Below are 18,368 nucleotides of genomic sequence, written 5' to 3' on the forward strand. Positions count from 1 at the left end.
CATTTAAAGTGCCACCAGCCACCACTGTACAGCACTCATGGATGATGCAAGACACTAACTGAGGTACAGCTCCAGGACAGAAGAATTAGCAAATGTTTCTCAGGAATGACAAATGCTCCATCACTCCATTGCCTGGATATACATACATATACATAGGGTATAAATTAATTAGATTTATTGTAGTTCAATGAGTCTCAATAGCTCCACCGTCTGGTTAACCTGGGAATGGAACATTATTTAACTCAGGAGTTTGTACAGTATGTTTACACATTTTATTATTACATTCAGGCAAGAACTATATGATTTGAAATTGTAAATTAACAAATAAAACATAGGTAAAACAATTCCTTAAAAAATGTGATCAGATAAAATATATAAAATTGCTACAAAATAAATAATGTCCTTCCCATCATTCAGTCTAAATATCCTATTAAATAGCCCATTGCATATTATAAAAAAGCCAATGTCACCCCTCGCAGTCAATATGTGAGAAATCCCATTGTCTGTCCTCTTCCATAGGAATCAGGTTGCATCCAAGTGTTCTATTCACTTAGCCCATTTCATAACATTCCATGATGCTTTTAGAAGCTCGAATCCAAAGTTTTATTTCCAGGTCCAAGTTGTGATCCTCATAGGCAACAACAGGAGGTCCATTGGAGGCATCATGGTGATTTCAATCCAGCATGAACATTCTCTATTCGTTCCCCAAGGTAGATACTGCTGCCGGGTGGCCGATTCGATGGCTTCTGACCAAACAACATCGACAGTCATTTTTTTTTCATTTCCCAAAGATTTGACATGTTGTATCGACCACAGTTAGTCAACATCCAGTAGGTGATCTACTGTACTGCACACGGCCAACGTTCGTTATGGTGTGTCAATGTCTTTAGTTCCTCAGGTACTGTGTGTGGCCCCTGTAGAGCATCAGAGACCAGCTACTGATGAGCTCTGTCAGCGCAGGGGACCCGGACCCCGATGCACAGACCCCTCACACTGGCCTGCTCTGAGGCCTCTCCGCCTCCACCCGACCTCCAGCCCAAGGGGTCAGCCCATCACCACTTCACCTTCCAGACAGAACATTTAAAACATTTAAAACCAGCAGATTGGAATTAGTTACACTGATAATCACTGGGCTAGTATTAAATGGAGCACCTTATTCCCTATGCAGTGCACTACTTTTGATCATGACCCTTATCCACTTGGTCCTGGTCAAAGGTAGTGAACTAAATAGGGAATAAGGTGCCATTTGGGACACAGCTAGTTAAATAGGAAAGACCCAGAGACCTAAATACAGCGTAGGCATTTAAAAAGTTCCTGCTGAATTTAAAATGTCTGTCCCAAACTCACCTGGTATAATCTGGGTGGGTAAACACTCCTGGTATAATCTGGGTGGGTAAACTCCTGGTCCAACCTGGGTGGTTATACTCACCTGGTCTAATCTGGGTGGGTAAACTCACCTGGTATAATCTGGGTGGGTAAACTCACCTGGTATAATCTGCGTGGGTATACTCACCAGGTCAATCTGTGTGGGTAAACTCACCTGGTCTAATCTGGGTGGGTAAACTCTCCTGGTATAATCTGGGTGGGTAAACTCCCCTAGTCTAGCCTGGGTGGGTAAACTCTCCTGGTATAAATCTGGGTGTGCAAACTCTCCTGGCGCATAATCTGGGTGGGTAAACTCACCTGGTATAATCTGGGTGGGTAAACTCTCCTGTTATAATCTGGGTGGGTAAACTCACCTGGTATAATCTGGGTGGGTAGCTCTGTGCCATAGTAAAAGCCATTTTCCTTTTCTTGATGATTTAGTAAAGTTGTCCAACTAGAACAAGAACATATTTACTTATTTTATTATGACAATGTTTTCTTGCAAATGGTCCTAACTAATAGTTCTGAAACAAAAGACCTTCATGGCATATTATATTATATTATTATATTATACAGACAGTACCCAAAATATTATTTTAGAATATGATGACAAAAGTAGTTTAGTGATAACTTTCAATTTGGTTAGGGTAACTGACCTCAGTACAGAAAGATCCAGAGAATTGACTTGAAATAGTTCCTGTTTCCTGATTCTTGCAGCTACAACACGCAAAAGAAGAGGTGCCATGCACAATAATGTGTTATTATACAAATCTATCTTTGAGATAACTACAATAAGGGCCTCCCGAGTGGTGGAGTGCTTGAGGCGTCACTACAGCCCCGGGTTCGATCCCAGGCTGTCACAGCCGGCCGTGACTTGGAGACCCATGAGGCGATGTACAATTGGCCCAGCATCGTCCGGGTTAGGGGGAGGGTTTGGCCGGCTGGGATTTCCTTGTCCCATCAGCGCTCTAGCAAGCTCGACTTTGGTCACCAGTTGGATGGTGTTTCCTCCGACACATTGGTGCGGCTGGCTTTCGGGTTAGCGAGCAGTGTGTCAAGAAGCAGTGCGGCTTGGCAGGGTCCGAGAGTCCGTAGGGGATTTACAGCAATGGGACAAGACTGTAACTACCAATTGGATATCACGAATTGGGAAGTAAAAGGGGTAAAAGTAAAATCTAAAAACTACAATAACATGTTATTCTACAAGTTATATTTGAGATAACTACAATAACGTGTTATTCTACAAGTCTATATTTGAGATAACTACAATAACGTGTTATTCTACAAGTCTATATTTGAGATAACTACAATAACGTGTTATTCTACAAGTCTATATTTGAGATAACTACAATAACGTGGTTATTCTACAAGTCTATATTTGAGATAACTACAATAACGTGTTATTCTACAAGTCTAAATTTGAGATAACTACAATAAGCGTGTTACTCTAAGTCTATCTTTGAGATAACTTTTACACTTTGGAAGATTACAATTTCCCAGCTGCACCAGCAGGAAACCTTCCAGTACTTGTGTCTTGCAACACTGTACATGATAACCACATGCATCGGTATCATGGTTTCCTAGTGGGAATTACCTACCTGACACCGTCTGACAACGATGCATCACAGTCGATGGAGGGCTCCATTAGCGGATAATTCCAAAAAACAATCAAATCAACAAATCAATCCTGAGAATACATGATTGTGTAGTCTCTCTTGTACCAAACTCATGGCTATGGGATTGAAGAAACTAGTTTGCATGCAACTATTGGAATTAGGGTTGCAAAATTCCAGTAACTTTGCCAAAATGCCCAGGTTTTCCAGGAAATCCTGGTTGGATTTCACCAAGGCAGAGAGGAGCAGTGAAACAAAGGATCTGACCTGTCCTGCGTTGCCATTGCTGTCAGATGACTGGGGAAAGCCCATCTCTATGTCCTGGCTGCTGGCCTGTTTACGGCGTCGTGTTATAATGTAGTCATACGTGCTTATTTTGTTTAACACTGCAGAGACCAGAGGAAGAGAAGACAGTTGAATGGAAGGAAAACATTCTGTATGTAGCGTCTTGTTGTGTTGACCTTGTGTACTGTTGTAATGCTGCAAGAGAAACATCCCAGAGACAATAATAACGTGTTGTCATGCCAACTCACTGTTGTAATGCTGCAAGAGAAACATCCTCAGAGACAATAATAAAGTGTTGTCATGCCAACTCACTGTTGTAATGCCGCAAGAGAAACATCCTCAGAGACAATAATAAAGTGTTGTCATGCCAACTCACTGTTGTAATGCTGCAAGAGAAACATCCTCAGAGACAATAATAAAGTGTTGTCATGCCAAATAACATACAGATACACTATTCCACCGGTTCCATTGTACTAAATCAAACTAAAAGCTAGTATCAGGAAGGTATTCAAAATAATATGTACAATATTTTACCCAGGTCTGAGCCCGTATTCACAAAGTCTCACAATAGAACTGCTGATCTAGGATCAGTTTTGCCTTTCAGATCATAATGAATATGCTTATATGGACAGGGGGGGGGGACCTGATCCTAGATCAGCACTTTTACTCTGAGACACTTGATACATACAGCCCCTGGACCAGTTAGCCAACTCACAGAGATAGATGTGGAAGCCCAGCAGGTGAACCAGCAGCAGCAGAGAGCCAGTAGCCAACATGACCGTGAGGAAGGCTACAACCAGGAGACTGACTGAGCTTGTCTCCATGGGCACCAGGGGGCAGGGAAGACCAGCCATGTCCCGTTAACTCAAAACACCTACAGACAGGAAGACCAGCCACGTCCCGTTACTCAACACACCTACAGACAGGAAGTCCAGCCACGTCCCGTTACTCAACACACCTACAGACAGGAAGTCCAGCCACGTCCCGTTACTCAACACACCTACAGACAGGAAGACCAGCCACGTCCCGTCACTCAACACACCTACAGACAGCAATTCTAGCCGGCGCAGTCGTAGCCGGCGCGACCGGAGACCCATGGGGCGGGCGCACAATTGGCCCAGCGTCGTCCAGAGTAGGGGAGGGAATGGCCTGCAGGGATGTAGCTCAGTTGATAGAGCATGGTGTTTGCAACGCCAGGGTTGTGGGTTCGATTCCACGGGGGCCAGTATGAAAAATAAAAAAATATGTATGCACTCACTAACTGTAAGTCGCTCTGGATAAGAGCGTCTGCTAAATGACTAAAATGTCAATGTAAAAAATGTAAGTCCAGCCACGTCCCGTTACTCAACACACCTACAGACAGGAAGACCAGTCACGTCCCGTTTTTTTTTGGGGGGGTTTATCTGAGGGCCTTGTGGCCCGTGGGAGCCAATTGCCCATCCTGACATAGATGATCAAATCATCCAATTACTCCTCTGATTACCTCATATTGAACCCAGTTGCAGGCATCGCCTCCTCTCTATCTAGTCTAGTTAAGCTAGCCTAACACCACCAAAGACTACAACTCACTGGTAAACTGTGGTGCGGAAATGTAAACTCACTGATAAACTGTGATGCGGAAATGTAAACTCACTGGTAAACGTGGAAGTGCGGAGATGAAAACTTACTGGTAAATTGTGGTGCGGAAATGTAAACTCACTGGTAAACTGCGGTGCGGAAAAGGAAATGAAAACTCACTGGGAAACTGTGGTGCGGAGAGATGAAAACTCACTGGTAAACTGTGGTGCGGTGCGGAGACTGGCGGGGGTCCATATAATGCTGGATGAAGATGAACAGGATGACCATGAGGAGCACGAGGGACGCCCAGCGTAGCAGAGAACACCGTCACAAAGAAGTACCTGAGGAGGACAAACATAGAAATACATCTGGCTTTGATCTCAATCAAATGTATTGGATTTAGCCTTGCCACAAAGTGCTTTACAGTAACCTGGTCTAGACTACAAAGAGCCAAATAAACTACATTTAAAGGAATGATATTCAAAACAATATTTCCCTCAAACTCTTAGTAGTCAACATCGACTGAAATGGGCCATCCTCCCATGCTTCCTCTTACCCAGTAGTTCTGTCCCCCCCACGAGTTGTTCAGCCATTTACAGTGGTGGTCAAAGTCTTCAATACACTTGTTGCACACGCCACAGTGTTTCACTTTGGGGTCCCTAGAGAAAGACACAGAGAAACCACATCAACCTTGTTGCAATTTCCTCAATGAGAAAAAACATAATTGTATCTCAATGTACAGTATAATGCAACAGGGACAATCCTGAATTCAAACCAGAACAAAACGGCCGGCCCGCCACTTTTTAAATGTTCAAAAATGAATGTAAACATTTGACCAATTCCAGATTGGCCTTTTTAAGAGACTTGGGTGAGATACATACACATTGATTTTACACAGGTAGCAGTGTAGGTTGTGGATAACATGTGGTTGTTTCTTCTTGTCGAAGACAGGCAGTGGGTTGGAGTAGCTCTTCTTGGCTCGGACGCCTGCCTCTGCTGGGTTTATTGATACGGCAGCTAGATGGGTGACCAGGTGCACAATGAAGGCTGAACCAGTCAGCTGCATAGTGGGATGGTCAAGGGACTAACAAGGGAAATATTGATATAGTTTATCAAATAGCCACACCATGAACCATAGTAGAATCCAAACCAGCTTGAATATCTGATTCAGTATCAGTGTATGAAGTAAAGTGTCCACTCTCAGTCCTAGATGTCATTTTGACAAACCTTACAGTGACCATCGCGGTACACAAAAGCTTCTCTATGTAGAGGAGGAGTAGGAGTGTCAAGTCTGAATAAATCAACCCTTTCTGTTTCTGCCATCAACCTGCTAGCCTTTAAACAAGAGGCAGCTGACATATAGCAGCAGCTGACATCATACTTCAGTTGACATCATACTGCAGATGACATCATACTGCAGCTGACATCATACTGCCGTTGACATCATATTCAGTTGACATCATACTGCAGCTGACATCACACTGCCGTTGACATCATACTGCAGCTGACATCACATTGCGGCTGACATCATACTGCAGCTGAAATCATACTGCATCTAAATATCATACTGCAGCTGACATCATACTGCAGCTGACATCATACAGCACGCTAAACATCATACTGCAGTTGACATCATACTGCAGCTGACATCATACTGTAGCTGACATCTTACAGCAGCTAAACATCATACTGCAGCTGACATCATACTGCAGTTGATATCATACCGCAGTGCATCGTACTGCAGCTGACATCATACTGCAGCTGACATCATACAGCAGCTAAACATCATACTGCAGTTGATATCATACTGCATCTGACATCATACTGCAGCTAAAATCATACTGCCGCTGAAATCATACTGCAGCTGACATCATACTGCAGCTGACATCATACAGCACGCTAAACATCATACTGCAGTTGACACCATACTGCAGCTGACATCATACTAGCAGCTGACACCATACTGCAGCTGACATCGCATGCAGCTGACATCATTCTGCAGCTGACATCATACAGCAGCTAAACATCATACTGCAGTACACATCATACTGCAGCTGACATCATACTGCAGTTGACATCGATACTGCAGTTGACATCAGACAAAAGAGCAGTGATGATAGTGGTTCTGTCCCAAATGGTTAAAAGTAATTGCACTATATAGGGAATAGGGGTGTCATTTGGGAGTGCCACTATGTCTGCCAAAGGTCAGTGGGAGGATGCCACTATGTCTGTAAAGGTCAGTGGGAGGATGAGACTATGTCTGTAAAGGTCAGTGGGAGGGATGCCAGTATGTCTGTAAAGGGTCAGTGGGAGGGATGCCACTTTGTCTGTAAAGGTCAGGTGGGGAGGATGCCACTATGTCTGTAAGGGTCAGTGGAGGATAGAGACTATGTCTGTAAAGGTCAGTGGGAGGATGCCACTATGTCTGTAAAGGTCAGTGGGAGGATGAGACTATGTCTGTAAAGGTCAGTGGGAGGATGCCACTATGTCTGTAAGGGTCAGTGAGGGAGGATGAGACTATGTCTGTAAGGGTCAGTGGGAGGATGCCACTATGTCTGTAAAGGTCAGTGGGAGGATGAGACTATGTCTGTAAAGGTCAGTGGGAGGATGAGACTGATTGTAACGGTCAGTGGGAGGATGAGACTAGTGTCTGTAACGGTCAGTGGGAGGATGAGACTATGTCTGTAACGGTCAGTGGGAGGATGAGACTATGTCTGTAACCCGGTCAGTGGGAGGATGAGACTATGTCTGTAAAGGTCAGTGGGAGGATGAGACTATGTCTGTAACGGTCAGTGGGAGGATGCCACTTTGTCTGTAAAGGCTCAGTGGGGAGGGATGCCACTATGTCTGTATGGGTCAGTGGGAGGATGAGACTATGTCTGTAAAGGTCAGTGGGAGGATGCCACTATGTCTGTAAAGGTCAGGGTGGGAGGATGAGACTATGTCTGTAAAGGTCAGTGGGAGGATGCCACTATGTCTGTAAAGGTCAGTGGGAGGATGAGACTATGTCTGTAAGGGTCAGTGGGGAGGATGCCACTATGTCTGTAAAGGTCAGTGGGAGGATGAGATTATGTCTGTAAAGGTCAGTGGGAGGGATGAGACTATGTCTGTAACGGTCAGTGGGAGGGATGAGACTATGTCTGTAACGGTCAGTGGGAGGGATGAGAGACTATGTCTGTAACGGTCAGTGGGAGGATAGAGACTATGTCTGTAACGGTCAGTGGGAGGATGAGACTATGTCTGTAACGGTCAGTGGGAGGATGAGACTATGTCTGTAACGGGTCAGTGGGAGGATGAGACTATGTCTGTAAAGGTCAGTGGGGAGGGATGAGACTATGTCTGTAAAGGTCAGTGGGGAGGATGCCACTATGTCTGTAAAGGTCAGTGGGAGGATGAGACTATGTCTGTAAAGGTCAGTGGGAGGATGAGACTATGTCTGTAACGGTCAGTGGGAGGATGAGACTATGTCTGTAACCGGTCAGTGGGAGGATGAGACTATGTCTGAAGGTCAGTGGGGAGGATGAGACTATGTCTGTAAAGGTCAGTGGGAGGATGAGACTATGTCTGTAAAGGTCAGTGGGAGGATGAGACTATGTCTGTAAAGGTCAGTGGGAGGTGGGATGAGACTATGTCTGTAAAGGTCAGTGGGAGGATGAGACTATGTCTGTAAAGGTCAGTGGGAGGATGAGACTATGTCTGTAAAGGTCAGTGGGAGGATGAGACTATGTCTGTAAAGGTCAGTGGGAGGATGAGACTATGTCTGTAAAGGTCAGTGGGAGGATGAGACTATGTCTGTAACGGTCAGGTGGGAGGATGGAGACTATGTCTGTAAAGGTCAGTGGAGGATGAGACTATGTCTGTAAAGGTCAGTGGGAGGGATGAGACATTGTGATAAAGAAGCATATCTGACCTGATGATGACTCACTACTATCATTATCCACAACAACATTACAGCTATAGAGCAACACTAAAACCTTGGCTAAGTCCCAAAATAGCACCCTATTCCCTATATAGTGCACTACTTTTGGTCAAATGTTGTGTACTCAGTTGAAGTCGGAGGTTTACATACACTTAGGTTGGAGTCATTAAAACTCGTTTTTCAACCACTTCCACAAATTTCTTGTTAACAAACTATAGTTTTGACAAGTCGGATTAGGACATCTACTTTGTGCATGACACAAATAATTTTTCCAACAATTGTTTACAGACAGATTATTTCACTTATAATTCACAGTATCACAATTCCAGTGGATCAGAAGTTTACATATACTAAATTGACTGTGCCTTTAAACAGCTTGGAAAAATTCCAGAAAATGATGTCATGGCTTTAGAAGCTTCTGATAGGCTAATTGACATAATTTGAGTCAATTGGAGGTGTACCTGTGGATGTATTTCAAGGCCTACCTTCAAACTCAGTGCCTCTTTTGCTTGACATCATGGGAAAATGAAAAGAAATCAGCCAAGACCTTAGAAAAAATGTAGACCTCCACAAGTCTGGTTCATCCTTGGGAGCAATTTCCAAATGCCTGAAGGTACCACGTTCATCTGTACAAACAACAGTACGCAAGTGTAAACACCATGGGACCACGCAGCGTCATACCGCTCAGGAAGGAGACGTGTTCTGTCTCCTAGTGATGAACCGTACTTTGGTGCAAATCAATCCCAGAACAACAGCAAAGGACCTTGTGAAGATGCTGGAGGAAACAGGTACAAAAGTATCAATATTCACAGTAAAACTAGTCCTATATCGACATAACCTGAAAGGCCGCTCCAGCAAGGAAAAAAGCCACTGCTCCAAAAAAGCCAGACTACGGTTTGCAATTGCACATGGGGACAAAGATTACTTTTTGGAGAAATGTCCTCTGCTCTGATGAAACAGAAATAGAACTGTTTGGCCATAATGACCATCTTTATGTTTGGAGGAAAAAGGGGGAAGGCTGCAAGCCGAAGAACACCATCCCAACCGTGAAACACAGGGGTGGCAGCATCATGCTGTGGGGGTGCTTTGCTGCAGGAGGGACTGGTGCACTTCACAAAATAGATGGCATCATGAGGAAGGAACATTATGTGGATAAATTGAAGCAACATCTCAAGACATCAGTCATGAAGTTAAAGCTTGGTTGCAAATAGGTCTTCCAAATGGACAATGACCCCAAGCATACTTCCAAAGTTGTGGCAAAATGGCTTAAGGACAACAAAGTCAAGGTATTGGAGTGGCCATCACAAAACCCTGACCTCAATCCTATAGAACATTTGTGGGCAGAACTGAAAAAGTGTGTGCGAGCAAGGAGGCCTACAAACCTGACTCAGTTACACCAGCTCTGTCAGGAGGAATGGGCCAAAATTCACCCAACTTATTGTGGGAAGCTTGTGGATGGCTACCCGAAAAGTTTGACCCAAGTTAAACAATTTAAATGCAATGCTACCAAATACTAATTGAGTGTATGTAAACTTCTGACCCACTGGGAATGTGATGAAAGAAATAAAAGCTGAAAAAAATAATTATCTCTACTATTATTCTGACATTTCACATTCTTAAAATAAAGTGGTGATCCTAACTGACCTAAGACAGGGAATTTTTACTAGGATTAAATGTCAGGAATTGTGAAAAACTGAGTTTAAATGTATTTGGCTAAGGTGTATGTAAACTTCCGACTTCAACTGTATGTAGGGAATAGGGTGCCATTTGGGACGAAATGCAACACTAAAACCTTCTGTGCAATTTATAGGTCTTGCTCTTCACTCAAAGCAGAAATATTTCAAGAGCTGAAACAAATAAACAGAAGCAAGACATCTCACAGAAAATATCTGACCTGTACACCTGTGTCAAATATTTACACTTACTTATTTGACTTGCGAATGACTTAGCTTGACTTTTTTTGCACTTTTGGGACTATTCTATTGGTTCTACTTGTAACTGGAAAACTAAATCAAGTGGTTCTACTTGTACCAGGTAAAGTCACTTGAGTGCAACTCAAATATTTGAAAGTATTTGACCCAGAGCTTATTTGACCAAGGCCTGCTTGAAACTTCTTCAACCTCTGCTTTCGACCAAGAGTCCTTGACTCCTTGAGTAAAGGTTACAGAGTAGGCCATGTGGCTCCAGGGTGAAGGTAGTAGTGGGATATAGATCCCAAAGCCAACTACAGCCATGTAGCTGTATATTGTCCATCCCACCAGCTGGAAGGAGTGAGGGGGACAGGCCCAGCCGTTAACCCTGGAGAGAGATGCCGTCGAGGGGGTCACCAGGTCATTCCTGCTGCTGCCGCGTGCAGGGGCCGTCCGCCTCAGCCCCCGCTCAAAACAGCTCATCTGGAACACAGAAGACAGCGACACATAGGACAAAGTCTATGTCCCAAATGGCACCCTATTCAGTGCACTACTTTTCACCAGGGCCCATTGTGCGCTGATCAAAAGTAGTGCACTATTTAGAGACTAGGGTGCCATTTGGGACGCAGTCAGTCATTTTTCCTGACCGCAATACCTGACCAGGAAAACCTCTGGGCTCTGGTTATAGACTAGGAACCTGGTTATAGACTAGACCCTGGTAATAGACTATGATGACTAGGAACCTGGTTATAGACTACGACCCTGGTTTACAGACTATGATGACTAGGACCCTGGTTATAGACTATGATGACTAGGACCCTGGTTATAAACTATGATGACTAGGATCCTGGTTATAGACTATGATGACTAAGACCCTGGTTATAGACTATGATGACTAGGATCCTGGTTATAGACTATGATGACTAGGACCCTGGTTACAGACTATGATGACTAGGATCCTGGTTATAGACTACGATGACTAGGACCCTGGTTATAGACTATGATGACTAGGAACCTGGTTATAGACTATGATGACTAGGAACATGGTTGTAGACTATGAGGACTAGGAACCTGGTTATAGACTATGAGGACTAGGATCCTGGTTATAGACTATGATGACTAGGACCCTGGTTACAGACTATGATGACTAGGACCCTGGTTATAGACTACGATGACTAGGACCCTGGTTATAGACTATGATGACTAGGAACCTGGTTATAGACTATGAGGACTAGGACCCTGGTTATAGACTATGACGACAAGAACCCTGGTTATAGACTATGATGACTAGGACCTTGGTTATAGACTATGATGACTAGGACCCTGGTTATAAACTATGATGACTAGGACCCTGGTTATAAACAATGATGACTAGGATCCTGGTTATAAACAATGATGACTAGGATCCTGGTTATAGACTATGAGGACTAGGACCCTTGTTATAGACTATGATGACTAGGACCCTGGTTATAAACTATGATGACTAGGATACTGGTTATAGACTATGATGACTAGGACCCTGGTTATAAACTATGATGACTAGGACCCTGGTTATAAACTATGATGACTAGGATCCTGGTTATAGACTATGATGACTAGGACCCTGGTTATAGACTATGATGACTAGGATCCTGGTTATAGACTATGATGACTAGGATCCTGGTTAGAAACTATGATGACTAGGACCCTGGTTATAGACTATGAGGACTAGGACCCTGGTTATAGACTATGATGACTAGGACCCTGGTTATAGACTACGATGACTAGGACCCTGGTTATAGACTACGATGACTAGGACCCAGTTCTTCCTATTCATGTCAAATGGCCAAGGAAAACTTGCCCACTTCCATCATCACACCAAAAGTGAAAGGGATGTTTTGTATCTATTTTAGAATGCATGATGCCACACTGGTAGGCTGCGGTTACATTTGCCAGGGAAATGAGTTGAGTTGGAGCAGCATGATGGCATTGTTACCATCCCCCACATCCAACCTGTATCAACAGCTTAGCTCACAGTGTCCATAGTGGTTCAACATAATAACCAAACACTCTGGCCTTACGTCCCAAATGGCACCCTATTCTCTATACATATTACACTACTTTTGAACAGGACCCATAGGGCTCTAGTCAAAAGTAGTGCACTATATAAGGAATAGGGTGCCATTTGGGACAGCCAAGCATTGTGGTTCAACTGTGGTTATAATAGCCAACCCTTCTGGACAGTTTTGGTTCCTTGTCTCTGGACGATCAGGTTTTTAAAAACAGAAACCAGTTTCACAAGGAGGATATTGCTTTGAGCAGGCAGCCAGTCACAACAGTTGAACCTTTCCCAATCAAAGCTTAACCATTTCTATGACATTTACGCTGACAAACCCCTCCTATGCCACTATGTTTCTATCATTATTTCTGATTTATAATTTCCCCTCCCTCGTCTTACCTTCTCCACTAAGCTGTCAAAATCATAATGACTATTCTCTTTATTCTCAAAATTCAGAATGTTAGTGCATGAAAAATTATGATGCTGTAGAACTAATCGTTTTGTCATCATCTTCATTTTGGCACACATTGGCATTGACATGGGCGTATGATCCTGTTTGCCTCATGAGTTCATTGACAGGGTTGAAATTCGGTTGCCGAATCCCTGTGGCGTATTCATTAACCGCCATACGGAAGAAAATGTACTGAAACTGGGAAAGACTAGTATGGACTTGTCCAATAAGAAACGCTCGTTTTCGTTTGCAGTTGTAAAACGTTTTGCTCCGGTGTGGACTAATGAATAGGACCCAAGCTTCTTATTTGTGCTCCTGCCAATCGGATGGTTTCGCCGATTACACTGTTTTGATAGGCAAATAACGTAGCCTTAGTTCCCACAATAGTTTAAACATAAATCGAGACAGGAAAATGTATAGTGTGTCAATTGGCTTTCCTATATAGAAGCCATAAAAAAATGTTGCACCAACCGGACGTTTGTAACTGCGAATGTTCCATCTGTCAGTCACACACAGTCAACAACGCAAGCAATCAACACCATAATCAGATGTAAACATTTTCCAAAACACCAACGTGCACAGCTAAAAACATAAACTACATACACTGATGATACACATTATATATAAAAAAACATAAAATATGCTATTGAAGTTTACCTTTTTACATCTTTAAAGTTTATTCAAAATTATTTGAAAATTACTTACATTTTGTCGGATGGCGTACAATAAAAGAAAAACACTGTGATGACCCCAAAAATATTTGCTCAAAATAAGAAGCAGAATTCACGGTCTTGATTGCCCATAATTGTTTCTTTCCCCAATCAGTCGGACTTTTGTCTCAACTACCGTCTCTTGCCAAAACGCAAAAGTTCACTGAATCAATCGATCAGGCAATAATTAGGAAGGCTACTAGGCTATATAAAATTGAGCGTATGTAAGTCCATAACACGATCCATATAAAAGGAACTGGCACTGCGGGTGTCAGTCAGTCATCATAAATTGGAGAATTTATCTTGCGATGCGTCCACTGCTATGGAAACGGGCCTTGCAGAAACGCGCATGCCCCGTACGTGGTCATTATAGAGCGCCCTCGGAAAGGATGCATTTAATTTACCAGTTTTTGAGCACTTTGCAGACCAATATATATTTATTTTTTTACAATAAAAAATGAAATATGTGTGTAACATACAGTTGAAGTCGGAAGTTTACATACACTTAGGTTGGAGTCATTAAAACTCGTTTTTCAACCACTTCACAAATTTCTTGTTAACAACTATAGTTTTGGCAAGTCGGATAGGACATCTACTTTGTGCATGACACAATAAATTTTTCCAACAATTGTTTACAGATAGATTATTTCACTTATAATTCACTGTATCACAATTCCAGTGGGTCAGAAGTTTACATACACTAAGTTGACTGTGCCTTTAAACAGCTTGGAAAATTACAGAAAATGATGTCATGGCTTTAGAAGCTTCTGATAGGTAATTTACATAATTTTAATCAATTGGAGGTGTACCTGTGGATGTATTTCAAGGCCTACCTTCAAACTCAGTGCCTCTTTGCTTGACATCATTGGAAAATCAAAAGAAATCAGCCAAGACCTCAGAAAAAACATTGTAGACCTCCACAAGTCTGGTTCATCCTTGGGAGCAATTTCCAAACGCCTGAAGGTACCACGTTCATCTGTACAAACAATAGTTCGCAAGTATAAACACCACGGGACCACGCAGCCGTCATACCACTCAGGAAGGAGACACGTTCTGTCTTCTAGAGATTAACGTACTTTGGTGCGAAAAGTGCAAATCAATCCCAGAACAACAGCAAAGGACCTTGTGAAGATGCTGTAGGAAACAGGTACAAAAGTATCTATATTCACAGTAAAATGAGTCCTATAGCGACATAACATGAAAGGCCGCTCAGTAAAGAAGAAGCCACTGCTCCAAAACCGCCATAGAAGAGCCAGACTACGGTTTGCAACTGCACATGGGGACAAAGATTGTACTTTTTGGAGAAATGTTCTCTGGTCTGATGAAACAAAAATAGAACTGTTTGGCCATAATGACCATCGTTATGTTTGGAGGAAAAAGGGGGTCGCTTGCAAGCAGATGAACACCATCCCAACCGTGAAGCACGGGGGTGGCAGCATCATGCTGTGGGGGTGCTTTGCTGCAGGAGGGACTGGTGCACTTCACAAAATAGATGGCATAATGAGGAAGGAAAATTATGTGGATATGTTGAAGCAACATCTCAAGACATCAGTCAGGAAGTTAAAGCTTGGTCGCAAATGGGTCTTCCAAATGGACAATGACCCCAAGCATACTTCCAAAGTTGTGGCAAAATGGCTTAAGGACAACAAAGTCAAGGTATTGCCATCACAAAACCCTGACCTCAATCCTATAGAACATTTGTGGGCAGAACTGAAAAAGTGTGTGCGAGCAAGGAGGCCTACAAACCTGACTCAGTTACACCAGCTCTGTCAGGAGGAATGGGCCAAAATTCACCCAACTTATTGTGGGAAGCTTGTGGAAGGCTACCCGAAACATTTGACCCAAGTTAAACAATTTAAAGGCAATGCTACCAAACACTAACTGAGTGTATGTAAACTTCTGACTCACTGGGAATGCGATGAAAGAAATAAAACCTGAAATAAATCATTCTCTCTAATATTATTCTGACATTTCACATTCTTAAAATAAAGTAATGATCCTAACTGACCTAAGACAGGGAATTTTACTAGGATTAAATGTCAGGAATTGTGAAAAACTGAGTTTAAATGTATTTGGCTAAGGTGTATGTAAATTTACGACTTCAACTGTCTGTAGCCTAGAACTCTAACCCTATAATCTTGGCATTGCATCCAACTTCATGTAGCCATAATTAGGGAGATTCCTTCCCAGGATTTGTTTCTTTGGGAGGAATTTACTTTAAAGTTATTATGTTACATACTTTTATAGCCTCCACAGAATAACGGGAACTGAAACCAGGTAGGAAATACTGTGGCAATGAAACTTCTGCTTTCTAAACAGACTCCTGCACATACTTTAAAGTAATCTGCATCCATTTGGGACGCAAACAAAGACTTTATCCAGTTGAACTTCAGTTGCCATGAAAGAGTTGATGTAGACTCCTTGTTGTGAGGGACATAAAACATACACTACATGGCCAAAGGTATGTGGACACCTGCTCGTCGAACATCTCATTCCAAAATCATGGGCAATAATATGGAGTTGGTCCCCCCCTTTGCTGCTATAATTGCCTCCACTCTTCTGGGAAGGCTTTCCACTAGATGTTGGAACATTGCTGCAGGGACTTGCCTCCATTCAGCCACAAGAGCATTAGTGAGGTCGGGCACTGATGTTGGGCAATTAGGCCTGGCTCGCAGTCGGCGTTCCAATTCATCCCAAAGGTGTTCGATGGGGTTGAGGTAAGGGCTCTGTGCAGGCCAGTCAAGTTCTTCCACACCGATCTCGACAAACCATTTCTGTATGGACCTCGATTGGTGCATGGGGGCATTGTCCGGCCAAAGTGAGCAATCGGGGGAGAAGGGCCTTGGTCAGGGAGGTGACCAAGAACCCAATGGTCACTCTGACTGAGCCCCAGAGTTCCTCTGTGGAGATGGGAGAACCTTCCAGAAGGACAACCATTTCTGCAGCACTCCACCGATCAGGCCTTTATGGTAGTGGCCAGATGGAAGCCACTCCTCAGTAAAAAGCACATGACAGCCCACTTGGAGTTTGCCAAAAGGCACCTAAAGGAGTCAGACCATGAGAAACAAGATTCTCTGGTCTGATGAAACCAAGATTGAACTCTTTGGCCTGAATGCCAAGCATCACGTCTGGAGGAAACCTGGCACCATCCCTATGGTGAAGCATGGTGGTGGCAGCATCATGCTGTGGGGATGTTTTTCAGCGGTAGGGACTGGGGACTAGTCAGGATCGAGGAAAGATGAATGGAGCAAAGTACAGAGAGATCCTTAAAGAAAACCTGCTCCAGAAGGCTCAGGACCTCAGATTGGGGTGAAAATTCACCTTCCAACAGGACAACGAACCTAAGCACACAGCCAAGACAACGCAGTGGCTTCAGGACAAGTCTCTGAATGTCCTTGAGTGGCCCAGCCAGAGCCCGGACTTGAACCCGATCGAACATCTCTGGAGAGACCTGAAAATAGCTGTGCAGCAACGCTCCCCATCCAACCTGACAGAGCTTGAGAGGATCTGCAGAGAAGAATGGGAGAAACTCCCCAAATACAGGTGTGCCAAGCTTGTAGCGTCATACCCAAGAAGACTCAAGGCTGTAATCGCTGCCAAAGGTGCTTCAACAAAGTACTGAGTAAAGGGTCTGATTTCTTATGTAAATGTATTATTTCTAAAAACCTGTTTTTGCTTTGTCATTATGGGGTATTGTGTGTAGATTGATGAGGGGGAAAAAAACAATTTAATCCATTTTAGAATAAGGCTGTAATGTAACAAAATGTAAAAAGTCAAGGGGTCTGAATATTTCTGAACGCACTGAATGCCAACATTGACATTCATTTCGGTGTGATGTTTTGAACTCAACATTGCATAGTCTCTTTCCTCAGCCACAGAGATACAGTGGCTGTGAGAAGAAACTGAACATTGCATGGCAACTCTGTTACCCTTCCATTAATACAAGAGTCAATTCTAGAATTGTCCTTAAATAGAACGGACAGTCAAGCTAAAAGTGGTGGGGTGGACATGTAGCTTAGCAACAACAGCTCGTGTGGCCTGTAAGAGACTCCACTCCGACGTGCTTGTTCCTTTTCTCACTAACAGTGGCCAGCCATGTAAACGCAGGGCCTTTTAACACTGGACCAATACAACCTGCGCGATAACATCCTTTATGAGAGGACGACTTCACAAGGAGGAAAGTTGGTAGACTTCTGGGGCCGTATTTATCAAGCGTCTCAGAGTCTGATGTAGGATCAGTTTAGCCTTTTAGATCACAATGAACAAGATTACATGGACAAGGGGGGGTCTGATCCTAGATCAGCACTCCTACACTGAGATGGTTGATACATATGGTCCCTGAGCTTGTTTTTTTTATACTGTTCCAATATCTGCCCTCTTGAAAAGTATGAGATAGACTTCAGTATAGATAAACAAGTTCCATCCACACAGGAAGGATAAGTTATTGAGACTCCACAGTATCATATCCATCCCAGTGCCCAAAACATTTGAAAGAAACTAATGAATGATATAGTACCATA

The 18,368-nt window shown here is 43.3% G+C and overlaps 1 protein-coding gene across 1 annotated transcript; it reads right to left on the minus strand.

Moving 5' to 3' along the window:
- Positions 1-4,123: 4,123 nt before the first annotated feature.
- Positions 4,124-13,882, minus strand: LOC123492831 (palmitoyltransferase ZDHHC11-like). The gene is made up of 6 exons (XM_045225972.1): positions 13,844-13,882; positions 10,905-11,132; positions 5,702-5,880; positions 5,377-5,479; positions 5,035-5,161; positions 4,124-4,263 (listed from the first exon to the last, which is right to left on the minus strand). The coding sequence occupies exons 2-6, from the start codon at positions 11,130-11,132 to the stop codon at positions 4,124-4,126; spliced, it is 777 nt and encodes a 258-aa protein (XP_045081907.1). The 5' UTR covers positions 13,844-13,882.
- Between the last annotated feature and the right edge of the window lie 4,486 nt (positions 13,883-18,368).

Source organism: Coregonus clupeaformis, chromosome 17, assembly GCF_020615455.1.
Source record: "Coregonus clupeaformis isolate EN_2021a chromosome 17, ASM2061545v1, whole genome shotgun sequence".
NCBI lineage: Eukaryota > Metazoa > Chordata > Actinopteri > Salmoniformes > Salmonidae > Coregonus > Coregonus clupeaformis.

Excerpts from the sequence above, each read along its gene's own strand:
- LOC123492831 (XM_045225972.1), bottom strand. The coding sequence starts at position 11,132 with ATGAGCTGTTTTGAGCGGGGGCTGAGGCGGACGGCCCCTGCACGCGGC. Across the intron at positions 5,881-10,904 it reads GGAGCCACATGGCCTACTCT|CTGACTGGTTCAGCCTTCAT; the intron begins GTAACCTTTACT and ends CCCACTATGCAG. Across the intron at positions 4,264-5,034 it reads CACCGCACCACAGTTTACCA|GTGTGTTGAGTAACGGGACG; the intron begins GTGAGTTTTCAT and ends TCCTGTCTGTAG.